Source organism: Sinocyclocheilus rhinocerous, unplaced genomic scaffold (assembly GCF_001515625.1).
Source record: "Sinocyclocheilus rhinocerous isolate Xijiao unplaced genomic scaffold, SAMN03320098_v1.1 scaffold323, whole genome shotgun sequence".
NCBI lineage: Eukaryota > Metazoa > Chordata > Actinopteri > Cypriniformes > Cyprinidae > Sinocyclocheilus > Sinocyclocheilus rhinocerous.
Genome location: NW_015643640.1, coordinates 529,083 through 548,268, shown reverse-complemented (window position 1 = coordinate 548,268; position 19,186 = coordinate 529,083). Strand labels below are relative to the sequence as shown.

Here is a 19,186-nt window from a genome sequence, read left to right as displayed (position 1 = left end):
AAGATCATGTGACACTGAAGACTGGAGTAATGATGCTGAAAATTCAACTGCGCATCACAGAAATAAATTAGATTTGAATGTATATTAAAATAGAAAAACGTTATTTTACATCATAATAATATTTCACAATATTACATTTTTTCCTGTATTTTTGATCAAATAAATGCAGCCATAAGAAACTCATGTAAAAAACATAAAAAAATCGTTCTGATCCCAAACTTTTGACCGGTAGTGTATATATATATATATATATCCAATTTGTCCATGTAAAAAAGAATCATCCTTATGGACAAAATGCTTCTGGAAAACGCAGCCCTGAATGATTGTTCATGGACTAGACTGATTCATTTCTCATAACTTACTGACTTATTGAGTGGCATGGCTTAAGAAGGCTTGGATTGTAGTGCATAAGTTGAATGAGATTACCTTTTTGGGGCTGTTGCATCCTTGTTTGAAGCTGGAAAGCTTCAGTCCCCATTCATTGTTACCTCATTGAAAACATTGTCCAGTACATTCTTTAAAAATTATTATTTTGTGTTCCACAGGGGGAAAAAAGTCATAGAGCACAACTTGGGGGGTGACAGAATTTTCACTTTTGGGTGAATTATTCCTCGAATGCAGAATTTGTTATTCAAGCAGAATGTACCATGGGAAATGTTGACAATGACAATCTTCTCCCCATTAAATCATCTCATGACAAACTATAAATGATTTTATCAACTTGGCCTGCGTGGTCCTGGCAAAGATAAGGCAAAATGCTTAGCAGATTACATTGTCATAACATATACATACTTTTATTTACATTTCTTCATAAGCTGTTTAACAAGTTCCATTAATGGCTCGGTTTGGCTATAAACACTTGAGAAACCATGTACAAACACCCCACAAGACTGCGGGCCAGATAGAGAGAGAGCAGCTGTTTCACTCTCTTCTCTCCCTTCTTATCCTCCCCTCTTCATCTATGATGGAAACAAATTAGACTTTCTTCCAAAGAATCTCAAACCCTTTCAAACAAAACCAGCACGATACACCTAGACGTACAACCTCTTACTTGAGACGTTAGCTGTAAACATGGATTAGCTATGTAGAATATCTATCATCGGTGGCCAGCTCGCCACACATTCATGTTTTTCACATGCAGAGCTTTGTATCGGCCCCATTTCCCTGCCTTAAGCTTGACAGCTTGCAATGTCTTCCCAGTCTATCTGTAGATCTCCAGAGAGCATGTAAAGGTTTGACAGCTGCAGATTCCTTGGGATATATCACATAAATGATGCAAAAATGGCTTCTCGTAGCTCTCCTCTTTTGCGTTATGGAAATGGATTAAAATATGTCCTAATGAAAACATTTAGCTCTGACTGTATATACACAACAGTGGCCCAGACTGTAAGAAATAGTAACAAAGTGTCAAAGAAGGACATATTAACGGCTCCCGTAGTGCTGATGTTGTCCATATGTTAGCATGACAGACTCCACATACTCCAGATCTCCCAGAGTTCAGCAGTCACATCAAGTGTTCCACTGAAAATGCAGAAGTAGTGCTGAAAAGACATTTTACCACTAATGATTTTGATTCAAAGACCAGCTTAGACCAGTAATTTTCCATGTTTGTCTAGGCTATTTTACGCTGCTGGTTAGTGCTAGTCATTACTGTTCACCAGTGTATCATAGCTGATGAAACTAGTTAACTAGTGTGATCTTTTTTTGATAAAGTATACTGTAAAAATGACCGTGAATTTAACGGTAAAAGACTGTAAAAATGCTACAGTAAAAACCTGTTAAATGGTTAACGGTAAATTCCCCTACTATATACGGTGAAAAACTGTATTGGACATTACATGTATTGGACATTAATTTTACGGTAGTATACCGTTTTTGGAAGTGAAAAAGAGCGTATAATTTACAGTGAATAACCGTAAATTGACATTCCCAGAATTCCCTGCTTTACATTTCAAATTTGATGTTTTTTTGTTGAAATAACTATGTTTCTTCTTAGTTTTTTCTTATCAGTTTTGTATATTAGGGTTGTGTGTTACACCTAATGTTGTTAAATTAATGTTTATTGCATTATTTAAGTTTAATGTGTGTTGCCATGATGGTGTTTAGTGTTTGTGTGAATGACGCTGTGCACCTTCTATATATGTTATTATTTAAAAGCTGCTTGTGATGGGCTTTGGTTCATCATGTGACTTTCTCATCACCTCCTGCATTTGGTGGTTATCCGTGTATTACAAAGGTACAAAACAGATTTTAGTACTTCAATAGGTTGGTATATTAACATTATATCAGTTAATGAAATTACGGTATTTAACTGTAAATTTAAGTTAAAACCGAAAACGTTGCTACCGTATTTTTTACGGTAAAATTCCGGCAACCACAGCTGCCGGTTTTTTACCGTAAATTTTACGGAATTTTTTTTACAGTGTAGGTTGACGGAGTTATCCTTCTGCTTAAGATAGTTCTGGGGCTGGATTCACAAAAATTAATCTTCACTGCTATTTTCTTCTTAAGAATATCTTGTATCCCCAAAAATACTTCTTGTTCTAAATACAAAACTTAAATTCTTGAAAACAAACTTCATAAAACTCATCATAAATAACTTCTTAAAGTTAGAATAACCTCCAACTTGGCTTAAATCCACAAATGTAAGGTATTTATAATTTATTGGGTTGTTTCAAGTTAATTAAGCATTGCAACATAATACTAGCTACATATTACTATATTATTATTACTAGGGATGTGCACTTGTTTTCTGAAGTGACACCAGTTAGGCCTATCTTTAATGTAAACAATGATCATTCACGAGTGTGACTTGACTTTTTGCTGAATTTTGAAATTACAAATAAAAACTCTACAAAAAGTCAAATAGAGAGCTCGTCTTACTTAGTAATATTTTATTGCGATATAATTTTCATCAGCATTCAACACATATAGAGCGTCCATAGGACGCTTTCACTCTAGAGAAAGTGGAAAAAGACATTACATAAATGCAACAGACCACTCCATCTTGAGAAAGGCTTGAGACAAAAAATAACTACTTAAATTACATGGCACCTTAAAAAACACCGAACAAAAATAGTGTGCATGCTTATTATTATTTATTATGGTAATTTACAGGCAGTGCAAAAAGATAGCCTTGATGTGTTTTTCATTTAGTTAATCAGAGTCAAACAGAAAGTTCATGAGGAAGTGCATAAGTGCATTTCTTTTATTCATATGGTATATGTACAAGTGCACCGTCTCTGCCTTATTCATTCTCTGACCAAACTAAATGCCAGTAGAGGGATTTAGGAATGTCATTGATGGCTACAGGAAGCACTTTATTACAGATGTGTTGTCAAAAGATGTGCTACTAAGTATCTAGTGTGCAAATAATATTGTTTAGGCTATTTTAGGAGGCATTTTTGGTGTCCTTGTAAACCAAATAAATACAACAACAACAAAATGTTTGAATTTCAGCAGTGTTCACTGAAAAAAAGAGAGACAACATGCTTCTGTGTTTTGTCTGTTGAGACAGAGTGATGCTTGACTCTCTTATCTGTCCCTCAACCTTTCCCATCATGCTCCTCTCAGAGGAGGCCTTATAACAGAACGTCCCTACATAAAGTACCAAACGAGCCTCTGCTGCAGCGAGAGCCATTACACACAACACCACGCACACTTCTCCTCTGTAGCAACTCAGATTTATGAGTTTCATATGCCCTTAAGAAAGTATACTGCCGTGACAGAGCAAGGTCACGATAGGAGGCCCTGATCAATATTTGAATGAAAAGCCATTTGGGAAGTTTTTAAGGCCTTTTCTCCCCCCTCTCTTTCTTTCTGTCTCGCTCTCTCCCAGGGAACAGCATCAGGAAAGCATCGATTGCTGGGATCCAGTAGTTAGTCAGAGGCTATCTCCTTTGACTAACCCCTTAGCACTCTGTCACCCCCTCGCTACCGTGATAGATTGTTACTCTCTGAGCCGCAGTAATTACACGCAGCTCCGGTCGGGTCATTTATTTCAACACTTTCACCATTTACCAAAATATCTCCTTTATCTTTGTGACCCAGCAGTTTGCTTTTGCAGCGAAAGCAGAAAGAGGGACACATAAAATTCTCACTCCCGCCCTGGAGCACGATGGGGCATCCGTTACCCATCTCACCTATATTTCTCTCTCACTTTCTTTCTTTCTCTTCTACAGTTTTAACCCTCTGGTCTTCCCTTTTTTCTTCTGTCCTTCTCTGATGTTCTTTTACTCTCTCTCTCTCTCTTTTTTCTTTATCACAGTGCAGTCTTCTGTGTTTGCCATGCTTTTTAAAATCAGGAATAAATTACATTTTAAAATACACACATATATATATATATATACTGGAGAGTTAGCAGTTAGTGGATAGCAGTTAAAGTCAAAGTCAGCCGTCATTTTTAGCACATTGCATGGCAATGGATAAAAACGTAAGTTAATTCAAGTTTACTACAAAGATTTTAGGATTTTTAGGAAACTATTAAAAGTTTTTAGGATACTACTAAAAGTTTGTGATTCTGACCGAGTTTCAAGTTTTTGATTCAATTCATTAATGATAATTTTTTAGGATAAACTGAGGGTATGCAGAGTTTGTTTAAAGCAAGAGCAACATCACCATCTTCTGGTGACACGTGTATATACATTAATTCCAGATACATACAGTATGGGTTTTTGCCTTTTTTTTTTACCTAATTAAGATTTTAATTGGTTAGCAAAGTATATGTGTAATAATCATGAGGTTAAAAGTCTAGTTGCATTTTTTGGGATTTTTTCTTCTGTCCTTCTCTGATGTTCTTTTTCTCTCTCTCTCTCTCTCTCTCTCTCTCTCTTTTCTTTATCCCAGTGGAGTCTTCTGTGTTTTCCATGCTTTTTAAAATCAGGAATAAATTACATTTTAAAATACACATTATATACTGTATATAAAAAGTTGTTTTAAATTGTAATAATATTATTAGATTTTGACTGTATTTTTGAAAATAGGTGAAATAGGCAACCCTTGGTGGAAAAAGTGATAGTTCCTCTTTATTGCATTTAATTGCAATTTAACTAAATTAAAAATATACAATATTTTAGATATCTGAGGGGGCTTCTTAAGATAGATTGTTAAAAATGTCTTTGAAAATATTGGTGCTTAAATGATCATTGGTTTATTTTTTTATTTTTTTCTGGTTTCTGCCTTATGCTGTCTGGAAAATAATCTTAACCACTTTTTTTTGTTTGTTTTATTTTTGCTCGGCGTCAAAAGAGCATGGTAGCCTATGGATGTATGTATGTATGTATATATATAAATATAATTAATTTTTTGTGTGACCTTGAATAGAATGAATAAGAGCATTACAATTAGATTAGATTGTAATTAAAGTTAATATATAATTAAATTAATTAATGTGTTTTGTTATATACATGGTCACCACAATTATAGGATGAACCATAAGTATTAGAGAATTAGCAATAGATGTTTACCATTACATTTTTTTTTTTCAACCCAGTGAATGGATTAAAGTTTGATAAATGGTTCATTATCATTCTTTCTTTGATCTGGAAAACGTATTATAGAAAGAACCTTGGGCCCTGATGAATGCATGAAATGCAAATTAAAAGATCATGTAGTAAGCAATACATGAGTAAATACAAACCAGTAAAATGATGAGAAAAGCCATTTGTTCTCTTTTAACGTGTAGCACAGATGCTCTGTCACTGATGTCATTATCATGTGCTGCTCTTGACCTTATGTCTACCTTTAGAAGAGACATTAGCATACACTGCAGAGAGTCAGCATCACTGCCAGCGACGAGCACAGATGATTTCCCCTGCTCTGCACAAACACTGCCACCTTAATCAGAGACAGTCACTTTGATTTCCTCTCTCTGTTTAATTTGAGACTCCAGACAGCTACGCAACTTACGACTGCCCGTACTTTGATGGAGAGACCTGCGCTTGCCCTTCTTCTGCATGACAAATATTCAGTTCATCCATTCAGTTTCCATAAACACATGGCTTATGCAAATCGTGTGAAATAATCTCAGCGATACAGAGCAATTTGAGCTGTGGCAATCGTATGCATTAATGAAAAAGGCATGAGATGTGTTCACAATGACTGTAACTGCATTAATCCACAGGAAAAGGTTATAAATGACTGCGAGTTGTCTCTAAAATGCCCCGTGCAGGAGTGATGTATGAAACTTGTGGCCCGTTTGTTATGCTAAAGGTCACATTATTGTCATTTACATAATCTCCATGCCAGAAATGAACTCCAGTGTAATATCAGCCCAGAATACACACCCCTGCGCATACGAATGGCTAGCCGGTTAAGAAACCATCATCACTCTTGCAGGATCATTTTGCCCTTTTTGTAAATGATGTTGCATCCTGCGACAGCTTTCAATATTTTTTTAATGGGTTTAAATTCATAAACAGGCCACACAGGTACCATCAGACTAGGGTTTGGTGTGTTTTTCTCCATCTTGATAGATGGCAATCGTTTGTCCTTGCCAAAAAAAAGAACAATAAGATATCATCATAGGGGTGCAGTCGAACTTTCACAGGCACACTGACAAAATCAGCATTTTGTAACGGAGCGTCTGAACGCTTTCCAGTAAAGATAAGCAGCATGGACCTCATAGAGAAATTACATTTTGAAGAACATCTGAAGGTGATTTTCTGTCTAATTTCATTATTCACTGTCAGGCATTTAATCAAGGCCATTTTTGTGAGTCATTTTAATATCAAAGCATGCATTGTTTCTTTTCATCTGTTTCTATTCTCTTTCTTTGTAGATCTTAGATCAATATATTTTGCATAATTTGCTAAAAATGGATTGGAAATGACACACATTAAAACTATATAGTTTACAGGTGATATTTATATTCATTTATTTTTATTTTATTTTATATTTATTTATATTATAAACTTGTGCATTGTTTATAAATATGAAATATGCATATAAAACAGGCATAAATATAAATAATGTTTTTTTTCCTATTTATAATCAAATACTGCAGTATGTGTGTCTACATTGTAAAAAATTATTTTTTAAGTTGTTAAAAAAATATTAGTGGAGTACGTTTTTACAAGAACATACTGTTTTAGTCTTTCTGCTTAAACATTTTAATTCTATATGTTTCTTGTCATTTCTTTGTAATTATTTGTTATATTTACTAGCAGTTTCAAAGTAAATCCTACACATTTATTTTTTTTTTTTAATGGTAATGTGTGTACTCAACCATGTGCTCCAGGCCTGTTGTTCTTGAGTGGGCATATGTGGGTATACTTGTTCCTGTGTGTAATTTAGAGCTTGTGTTTGCAGCGAAACCCTTGCAGGCTTTTATAACGCTGCTGGAGTGTGAGACTGATGCCTTTCTGAAGTGTGGCGGCACAAGCAACTTCCAAAAAACACCTCATTAATCCCACACGCACACACATACGCACACACACACACACTCTGAAATTCTCAACACATGGGCCAATTAAATGCTTTGTTTATTATGACACCTCCCTCGAGTCAAGTAGACTTGAAGTGTGGCTTGTTTTATGCAAACCTACAATTTAGCAGCACAATTGAAGCTTATAAAACATGACCCTCTTCTCTGTTGATTCTCTCTGTCCTACTGTTTACTGCTCGCTCTCCGATCTATTTCCTTATTCATTAACTCAATGGGTCGGCATCTGTATTAAACGGCGTTACGATTAGCCCACCGTTCATCATCTCTGTTGGTAAACGGGTTCAGATTTACAGCCAGCGACCCAGCACTTATACTGGTACTGGGTGAGAAGAACGATTTCAATTACACCTAACAAGCGCCTATAAAAGTCCCTGCTCGTGTTAAATTCTCGCTAAATGTGGTTTACATTAAACACGTTCGGAGGAGGGTCTTTAGTGTTGCTTTCGGCATATGCAATAAGACAATTTCAACTCCCCACTGCCATTTACGGCTCTGTTTCCGTCATGGCTGCTTTACGAGAGTACTAATTACTAATTGCGCCAGTGCAGCACAGATACGTGCCCGGTTCTAGAGGCCTATTGTGTTTTGTAATTGTCGTTGTCTTGAGAAGGCACTGGCGTAATTCCTGTTAGAAACCCCCTTTGGAAGGAGGGATGGATGGATGGGGAGGATGGATGAATAATTCATTAATGCTGTAAAAACACTTGCTGCGTGGAGTGTGCTGCTGGGATTGATGGCGGTTGGATTACATGCACACACACACTTCCTTTGCCTTCATTAGGGCTCTATTGTCACAGTGTGGAGACTGAGAACGCGTTTCCAGCTGCTCGACTAATTGCAGTGATGTGGCGTGGTGTTGTATTGCAGACAGATTGATCCTCTCTGTATCTCTGCTCTCTCAGAGACTGACAGGAGAGGAGCTCCTTGGATCGGCTCTGTGCCTTCAGTGATCATTTTAATTAATGAACGCTGGAAGTCAGAATGATGGAGTGGCTATTTACATGGAGAAAACTATCACATGCAAACACCTCGCCGCTACTTGGATAGAGGGACATCTTTTCACAGACAGATGAGACGCTCTGTCTCTCTCTTGCCTGTTGTTTAATGGATATGTGTCTGCTGAGTTCCTCAGGCCTGGATTTTGGCATGAGATTGTAAATATTTTGCATATTTGTAGGTAACATGTAGGTAAACTTGAATCCATTCATTCGCACAGATCCAGCATTGACTTTAAAAATAGTTAGTATTATTTTCTGAGTGTAAAAAAACAATAATGTCCCCTTAGTTAAAGGAAACAGCTGCTGGCAAATGCACAGGTTTTTTTTTTTTTTAAAGCCTCAAAGAACCACTGTAGGAAATAGCAACACATTTTTAAATACACATTTTGTTTTCCCATATTTAACTTGGTCATTTTCCCCTCAACTTCCTAACATGTTAAAAATGAAAATATTCCTCAAAAAGGAATAAAAAAACAAAACAAAAAAAAGATGAGCCAGTTTGTCTGAATGATAAAAACATGAAAGCCCCTGCCTTTGTGATTATCAGTTGTTAATTGTATTTTTACTACAGATTCCGATCAGTAACTCATAGTTGTACTCATAAAGCAGTGTTGAGGACTATACATTATTTTGAAGTAATCCTGTTGCATTTGCTGTCCTGTCGTTACTGGTGTTCCACTTGCTACGATTTGAGTTTTACAGTTTTACAATTACAGTCAAAATGTTTGCACTCTTTCATACGTCTCTCTCTTATGTGTTTGCATTCTCATGTAGCACTGCGATCACCCACCCAATATTCACTCAATATTCTCCCATCAGCCAGCAGAATTTCAATTGTATTTATTTTTATTTAAATAGAGCCGTCAATAGAAGAGAGGCGTCAATATGAGCGATCACTTTATGAATTGACAGCCCATCAGCTAATCGTGTTTGCCATTCATTTAGGAGTGAGCTATGTTCGGAAATCACAACAAAATACATGCTGTTTTATAAGAGAAGTCATAGAGTATCGTATCCATATGAATTCATACTGATTATATGTTCATATGCATATTTACGCTTCATAACATGCTGACTTGTATATCGTAATTATATGCCTTACACAGACTGATTTATCAGCAAGTTAAAAATCAGATTGCTAAGAACAATAATAGAAATATAGGAAAGCACGACTGTGAAGTAGGAACACAATATATATACTTAAGTTGCATCTGAACGCAATTAGAGGTAAGAAGTGAGAAAGCTGGTCGGTGGGATACACTTTTAAGGGGGGGGGGGATTGTTTTTTGTGGTGTTGTTGTATTTATTCATTAGTGACTAGGTGGACACAAGAGACTGGAGTCATGCACTATTTTTACAGAATGAGTGTTTTGTGCATGTACTTGCTTGGTTCCCATTCTTTACTAACATATTAATGATGCGATTTCAAGTCCAAAATAATGTTCTTTTTAGCAACATCATATGACCCCTTTAATGTCTCTTATTAGTCGAGCCGCTGAGCTTTTCAAGCGAAGAGCAGAATGTTTTTATTTTCGTGTTTAAGCGCTCTCTTTAGTTTTACGAGATGGGATTTGTTTTGAGCCTTTTGCAGTAGAGCGAATCGATCACACTTTTGAGAATAACCTGCAGCGTTCGGATACACCCAAACCTTCTTGGCCCCTCATACGCCTGAGAAACAATTTTAAGTAGGATTTTAAAACATGCCGTAACTGTTTCCAGAAGTATTTCTGTCTTTTTTTAATTTTTCATGGAATCATTAATTCTGAGAAGACTTGCAATACCACTCTTTGATTTATCTATTTTCTCAATTACTTATTTCAATACGCTCCTTCTGTCTTTTTTCCCCACCTCTATGGTATTTTAGGTCATAATAGCGTGTTTGCTGGCGATTGTTAAAGTATGCGGGCGTAAAAAAAGAAGGTGAGCACTAGGGAGGGCTCTTAAGTGGCCGTTATCCTGATTTATTTGGCCTGGGTGTGGAGGCCCTTTTGCACGATAAAACTTCTTCTCACTTCCACAGAACAGAATGGACTTAGAGTTATATTTCACAGCGCCTACAGTAAATCAGCCAGAGGATGGCTACAGAGCCACTGCTAAAGCCATTCGCAAACCCCTTTCACTCACTGGATCGCAGAGGATCCACAGCCCGCTCTGGGATCTGTCCTTCTGAATGGCATGTGATCATTGATCTTCATTTTTTTAAGATTCACAAAACCATTATTTTATCTCATCCTTCCTTGAAAATCGCACGTCGGTTTCAAAATCAGTTCTTTTGTGTTCACGTGTGTAATTAATTGCTCGTGCCGTTGTGCATTACAGCAGAAAAATTACTTTAATTTGACTCAACAAATTACACTCTTCCCTCCCCTAGCTTGAAATTAGTTCGTTCTATTCCAAATTAAGCAAGCTTTTGAAGATTAAACTCATTTATGGTGCAGGAAATGTATTTTACTTGTACCTCAGGGGGCTAAACATAATGAATATTTGAAGCGATTATTTTAATTAAAGTCCTTTGAATCTAAATGGGGTAATATGTTATAACTGTTCGCCTGACTGTACATTCATTAAAAGTGAGCATTTTCGCACACACCGAGAGAAAACACAAGAGCCCAAGATGGAAAAGAGAGAGATGGAGAGCGAGGAAGAACTGGAGTTTTCTTTACATTGGTAAGAGGTGCAAATTGGAGGGAAAAATGGCTGAAGGCGAAGGACATCGAATCAAATGTGCTGCCTTTCCTGAGCAGTTCTGCTGTTAGGTGTCCTGCTGGGCTCAGAAATGAGCCTGGAACCACAGCGCTGCCTCATTCTGTCTGTCTCTCTGTGTGCGTGCGTGCGTGTTGTGTGTGTGTTTGCTGGAATGCTGTGTCAGCAGGCTGATTCTCAGTGTGATGTATTTAGCTCTCATCTCACCTTCTTGAGGTGTTGCAAAAATCTGGGGCTCTTCTTCAGTGTTTCTCCCAAGGACAAACATTTCTGGAGTGCTGTGCTTTTGTGACTTCTAAAATTAGAACACACATGTATCATTTTAACAGTTTTGTTCCACTGCTATAGGCTAGTTAGAGTGGATAAATTGGTAATTATTTATTTAATTGTGAGTGTGTGTGTGTACTTTTTGTTGTAATTGTAAATTATATTATTTTTATTGTATAACACTTTTTCTGTGAATTGTTTAGCTTGAAGACTAAGTTAAATTGTAATTATCGTATTTTATTATTGACAGTCACTTTTTAAAGTGTGTTCAAACATTTAGGGCCAATATGTGTCAATCTGATTATGTAATTTTAAACTTTACAAAATTATACAGAATTTATCTACTGAGATAATGTACAATGCAATCCAGCCTTTATTTTAATGTGCAATATTGCATAGTGTTCACCCCAAAAAATAAAAAACTCCTAAGTAGTTGATTTAAATGTAGATATTTAATAAAATGTTGGAAATTATTATGATTGTTGTACTGTTAATATGTTTGAAATGAAACAAAATAGCCCTTTAAAACAATCTAAAAAAAATAAACTAAATACAATTTTGTTTTTTGTTTTTTTTGACAACAAACATTTTCACAGTCCAGGTATCTTTTATTATTAACCATAATTATCATAAGTGTCTGATGTCAGCCATTCTCCAGTTTAGGCACTTTGCACTGAAGAAGGCTGCAGCAAAACAAGACCAGTATTATGCAGCTCTTCCTGTGCCACTTCTCTCTGCATTGGGTAATTGCTAACATATGTGCCTCTCTCTCTCTCTCTCTCTCTCTCTCTCTCTCTCTCTCTCTCTCTCTCTCTTCCTCTTCCTCTCGGCAGCAGATCGCGGGAGTTCTGGCGCCTGGACTACTGGGAAGATGACCTGAGGAGACGTCGGCGCTTCATCAGGAACCCGTTTGGGTCCACACACTCTGAGGCCACGCTCAAGGCTGCAGCAGAGCATGGTGGGTAATGCATAGTCACATAACATCATGCATGCACTTACACTCTTTCACGCACAAAACACAGCCCAGTTTGTTGAGCTTTTACCCATGATAACATGTACACGGCTGTAAAAATGAAAGCTAAAGTCACCGTAAAACCTTTATAAATTAAATGACATTACATTACATTTTCTCACTGTCCTCAGGCCTTGTCTCTCTGATAATATTATGGCAGTAATTTGCTGCTAATTTGTTTACTTACCATGTGCATTTCCTTCATTAGCTCAGATACTTAAGTAGCGCTAATTGTTCTTAAATTGTCACTATGTGTTCCTTCCTTCCCATGCATGTCAGCTGCTGGTATTAAAGGTGAGTAAAGTTGTGACGTTCGTGGGAGAGCTAGCAGCAAAGGGTTTTGTGTTTGTATTAGATATGTGTGCATCAGTGTTGGGGATTCTAGTTTATAAATGACAAGCTACTCATCATTTAGAGATGTTAACTACTTTTACAAACGAGTATTGTTGTTGTAGTTTATCTACACTACATGCTACTAACATTATTACTGTGTTGCATCTATATAAGGGGGCAATGTCTTAAAATATGTAAGTATCTGATATATAGTTTTTATTTAATTTAGAGCAGTATTTCTCTGCTTCACAAACAAGAAGGATTTTTTAATGAATGAAGGTAATGTTGGGTGACAGCATTAAACATAAACACTTGTGTGTGTATTCACAGACTATTCGTGACTAAAAACAGCAATGAGCAGCAACTTTTAACTAAATATTTTTAGGTCTTCTATGTAGAGATTTGAATCAGTGAATCCTTTCTATTTCGTAGAAATCATAGGTGCGTTGGATGCAATTTCAATATAAACAATGGCAAAATATATGTGTGCGGGATCCAAATTTTTCTACTTAATCTGGTTCAAAATATAACACATAAAGCACATACTGTAACAGTGTGAAACAAGTTAAGCAGAAACAGTGTGAAACAAATGCTACATTGTTAACATGTATAAAGTAATTCAGGATAAAGTATAGCTTGTTACTGGAGAAGCTATAGCCTACTGTTAAGAAAACAGCTGAGATCATGAAAAATCCAGTTAGTAGTTAATTATAGTTAGTGACTCCTCAGCACTAGATGTATCTACTAGTGAAACAACATATAACTTTAATGTTAATAAAATCTTTATTGTTATTTATCTTGCAATGTTGAAAAACACTTCTTGAATGAGTTCTTATAAGAGTATAAACTCCGTGTACTAAAGAAATAAAACTTGTTAGTTCTATCATGAAAAGATGTAAGAGTTCGCATGCATATGTAGGCATAATATTGTTGCAATGTAGTTTCCTTTTTTGCAGAATGCAGAATGAATCAATGCATTTTTAATTACTCACTTTAATAAGAAAAGGAATTAAAAAAGCCCCTTCGGTTGTTTTCCATCCAATTACTTGATTTATATAAAATGTGCATAATTTATTACATAATATTTGTTTCTCATTCATTTAAGAAGTCATCCCATTTGAAAAATGCATCCTATAATCCACAATGAACTCCACATATTTATAACAATATAATGAGTAATCCATTCTGGGTTGGTTTTTACCATGTTATCGCAAGTAAGCTTGAGGTTATTAAACTCATCTGGCTTTTGTTCGCTCTCCTACACTCATTTAATGTCTTTACAATTGCTTCTGTGTTCAACACATTCACCTTGCATTGAGATGTACAGCAAGTTCATCTGATTTTAATCCGTTTCTCTCTCTTTTGTATTCGTTATGTTAAACTGAGCTCTGCTTCAGTAATGCATTTTTAATTACTCACTTTAATAAGAAAAGGAATTAAAAAAGCCCCTTCGGTTGTTTTCCATCCAATTACTTGATTTATATAAAATGTGCATAATTTATTACATAATATTTGTTTCTCATTCATTTAAGAAGTCATCCCATTTGAAAAATGCATCCTATAATCCACAATGAACTCCACATATTTATAACAATATAATGAGTTATCCATTCTGGGTTGGTTTTTACCATGTTATTGCAAGTAAGCTTGAGGTTAGTAAACTCATCGGGCTTTTGTTCGCTCTCCTACCCTCATTTAATGTCTTTACAATTGCTTCTGTGTTCAACACATTCACCTTGCATTGAGATGTACAGCAAGTTCATCTGATTTTAATCCGTTCCTCTCTCTTTTGTATTCGTTATGTTAATCTGAGCTCTGCTTCAGTGCAGCAATGCGTATACAGCATGTGAGATGTTTCGCAGACTCCTGAATAATCTTTTCTTTCTGAATAATCTTTTAGCCACACTGAGAGATGGCAGGCTTTACGATCAGTGCCATTCAGTACTTGGGCTTGAGCAGCTTAACCTATTGCACCCCTCGGAAACGGGGCCGTTTCTGAGAAAAAATGTCTCCAATATGTCACTGCTTAGACCCCCTCAGAATGACACGGGTCCTCAAGACAAACGACCGATGTGACAGAAGTCAATAAGAATGTGATCTAAAAGCAATAAGTGCTCAGAATCCCAGCATCCTCAGAGACCAATGTTGCCGCCCTAATGGTCATAATATGCAGCTGGATGGAGGGCCCTGAGGGGACCCAGTGATTTCTCTTTTTGCTCCGTCCTCCACTTTTTCTTCTCTGTATTCTTCTCTTTTTCTTTTGCTAACTTCAGACTTGGTTAAGTTCAAGTGTTCCTTAAGGAACACTTTGGATCCCCTTTGAAATGGAACCTAAAACTTTGAGGCCTTAAAACTCTTCATTATTCTCGAACGCTTCCCTAGTGACCATCCAGCGCAGGAAATAATCAATCCATCAAGTATTTATGTGCATATATTAATTGTCTGACAACTTTACCTAAAAACCTGTATAGGATAAACACACACAAACTATTATGACTCAAGTGCATATTTAATCAATAATTTAGTATTTAAACGAAGTATATGATTCTTAACTCAAAATAAGTGATTATGGACAGTGAACAAACAAAAAAGCAGTTAATTGATGCTCATGACACTGATGTTTATCTACCCCCTCCTCCATGGAAAGCTTGTGTCTTTTCTGCTGACCCTAAATTTGTTGCGGAAGTGGAATAAAAGTCTTGGCCAAGATCTCAAGTTTTCAAACAGAGCACAAGGGTCATATCTGGCTGTGATTATTCTCATGACATGTGAAAGAGAAAGTCAAGATTTTTTTTTTTTTAAGAGCAATTTTGTGACATTTTTGGCAATCCAATAGGTCATATATTGGCTTTTCTCTATACTTAAAATTTAGTTGACAGAAAAAATATATACAATTTACATTTGGGCATTTGGACGTATAAGGCATCACAGTTTAATTTTTATTATTTTTTATTATTTTTTAAATAACAGTGGTGTCCTGGCATTTAAAAGAAACTGCATTTCTTTTTGATGAATATATAGAAAGGCTTGCTTGCAAATTATTTTAGTTTCATCACTCAAAATACATCATCATATCAAAACTTCCTTTTTTGGCATGCACAATTGCGATCATTCATCGCCAGCCAGGAAACAGCGGTACGATTTACACCCCTAAGGCGGATGCTGGTAGTTTGGTAAGATATGTATATATGGCTGGAAAGCGCCATCTTTTCTGGGGATTGATTTGGCTTGGTGTGGGCTGGTGTTGGGCTACTCGTAGGAGTGTAAATACCTGAAGACTAATGTCTCTGTTCCTGTGATCAATACGCACCTCCTGACTTCACTCCTGGCTGCTCTTGTGTTAAAAACAAATTTGTTAATTCTGACAATTTAATTGCTTTGCCTCCGAAGTCGCATATAAATGAGCATTTGAACCTGCAAGGAAAAGGGAAACAGAGCTTAAAAGTGTAACGCAACTGCATGTATTTACATTAGCATTTGCTGAATGAGGGGAATGAATGAGTTATTTAAGTAAAGCTGATGTATGAATATAATCTTACAGCACGGGTTTTTGACTCGTTTAGGGCACTCGCACAGTTGTTCTTCATTCCAGTTTTTATTAACACTTTTTTTTTGTCTACTAGGTATCCGATGTTTGATTGAACAGCATTATTTAAGTGGATGTGCAGAATACATGAATACATGTCATTTTAAAGCCAAAATAAAATTTGGTAAAAAAAAATGTAAATGATGTTAGTGACTTATATTAATTTTCATGTTTTTTTTTTCTTTATTCTTTTACTGTCTGATATCTATCTATCTATCTATCTATCTATCTATCTATAAAATGTAAATGATGTTAGTGACTTATATTAATTTTCATGTTTTTTTTTTCTTTATTCTTTTACTGTCTGATATCTATCTATCTATCTATCTATCTATCTATCTATCTATGTTAATATTTGTTCATTATTGATTATCTCTCTCTCTCTCTATATATATATATATATATGTATATATGTGTGTGTGTGTGTTAATAATTTTTTTTCATTCTCTCTAAGTTTTCCTAATTATGTTTCTGATCAGAGTGTCAGCACTCACTGAGTTGCCGAGTTGTTACATTAAAAATGCAGCTTTACATCTTGAAGTTTTCTTGCAACTTAAGTTGTGATTTGAAATAATAATATATACTAGAGTTTTGTTATTTCGGGTTACATGTATCCAACATTCATTGCAGTTTGTCATCTATTATATCACAAAACATTGGGAAGGAGTGACTCCGGCTCAGCTATAGCTTCAGACACAATAGTAAATAAATAGGAATAAATATTATTATGGTTGACTTCACAGAAGTAACACCATATTTCTGTCACATCCTTGTGTCCAGTCTGTCTGGCGTGAGCGCACAGGCATGTGGTATGTATTAGGAAGCTGGTAGTAATTTCACTGCTGCCAACTACAAATTCTCTGGGGAGAGTTAATTACAGGAAGACCGTTCTAAATATCAGTGCGCCAGCATACTTTCCATGACAAGAGATTTCTTTGCTCTGCTTTTCTAATGGTCTAAGGCTCTATTTATAAAGACTTGTCTCAGGGTTTTGCTTCAAGTGCAAATTCAAACCCCCTCAGGTGATGTATCTGGAGAGAGGGGGCAGAGGTCACATGGCTCTCCGTCCACACGGTTCTGGACTGGACTCAGTGTAGCTCCGCTCGGCCGAAGCAGTCTGATGAGAGTGTTTACGTAGATGAAGGATTGCCTTTGTTTCTACTGTAGACCCGTTTTTGCTCCTCACCACTTGGGAATGCAGTGCTCTGTAAATGTTTACAGATTACCATTTTTCTTAAATAATCTATGCAGAACCTCAAGTCATGTACAGTTGAAATCAGACAGGGCCACTCCTGATTTTTGTCAGAGTAAGCTTGGCATATGAACCAGAATGTCTGTTTCGGTTTAATTGCAATTCAAAAAGTTTTAATGCCAACAAGTAGCTCTGTTAATATATATATATATTAGGTTTTTAGACTTTAAATCTATAAATGAATATTAAGCCCATACACAAGCATATCCTTTTTAGATTTTCTTTACTAATAGAATCAGAAAGTCTATTATGGACAAGCACTTTGGTCAGCTGAATGTGTATTTTCTTTGATTTGAAAGATATTTTATTATTTCTGATTATCAGGTAAAACAACATGCCAAATTACAAAGAACCATGTCCTAAATAACAATCTGGTTTTGGGGAAAATTCAGCTACACCTTTTTCACAAAGATCGACTTTTTTAAAAAATCAAATACGCATTAATTTCTCCACGACAATTCTATTTGCCGTCATTATGTTTAAATATTCAAACTATTAACATGATGCAAGTAAAAATGTTTAAGTTCGGATCCAAAAAATAAAAGTAAATGGGCTAGTATAGTCTTGATGTGTTGTTGTTATGTTGACTCGAGGCCATGTAGGACAAAAAAAAATACATGACAGTATTGCGCTTAACGTGTTTATTCATTGTTTAGAATTTTATTATAAAATATTCAAAAATCATATGGCTTGTGCAGTCAACTTACCCGAGTAGAAGTAAACTGACAGTCGTTTAAAGTTTTTGCGCGATTACGCTTGTCTTGAAGGAATTTGATGTGTTTGGTTTTGTGCAGCTCCAGAGGAGGACGTGCTGAAAGGCAAACAGTCCATCAGGAGTTCAGTGCTGGGGAATCAGAACTCAGAGAGTGAGCTGCTCTTGGAGGACGATGACACTCTCTCATCCTTGGAGGAGAAAGACTTGGAGAACCTCACAGGTAAAGAACTGCAGTCTATAGCGACGCACCGCGACAAACTAGAATGTTCTGATATACGCTGCATGCGTGTGTTACGGAACGCGCCTGTGACTCTGAACGACGCGCTCTGCACTGCCAGCTCCGCGTGTTGTCACAGCGTTCTAGTCTGGCGCGTCGCGCTCTGGCGCGTAAGCGTTAATGAGGGGATCACAGCATTATCTGAGGCAGTCCTCGCTCATTAGCGGCCTGTGATCGGAGGAGTGAGGGCTGAACAGCGCTGGAAGGCCCACAGTCATGACAGGAGTCTCAGTGAGCTAGTCCCTGCTTTAAAACTACTAATACATCATTTTCGTTTTACGTATACAGTTTATATAAATAAAGTCGGGGTAAAATATAAATGAAAATATTTTGAAACGCAATACTTAAATTCGTTGCTTTCATTTCATTGGCTCATCACACTTTTATTCGAGTCTATAATTGCTGACGGCTAAAATTGTTAATTTTGTTAGAAATTTAGTTAAAAACCACGTTCATACTTAGATCTCATATTTTTCACTGATGAAGTGAAAATATAAATGTCTTAACCGGGACTGTTTTAGGCTTCTAACAGTGTAGATTTTAATGTAAGACCAAAAATTCATTATTGAATTTTGAACCTCCCCCCCCCCCCCCCCCCC

General features: G+C 36.3%; 1 protein-coding gene across 1 annotated transcript in view; it reads left to right on the top strand.

Annotated features, from left to right (window-relative positions):
- The window catches only part of LOC107757615 (lipopolysaccharide-responsive and beige-like anchor protein), a 244,625-nt gene that overhangs the window by 141,914 nt on the left and 83,525 nt on the right, over window positions 1-19,186 (top strand). Inside the window, exons 37-38 of the mRNA XM_016575147.1 lie at window positions 12,246-12,370; window positions 18,390-18,530. Coding sequence (XP_016430633.1) covers window positions 12,246-12,370; window positions 18,390-18,530 — 266 coding nt within the window. The remainder of the gene's footprint in view (window positions 1-12,245; window positions 12,371-18,389; window positions 18,531-19,186) is intronic.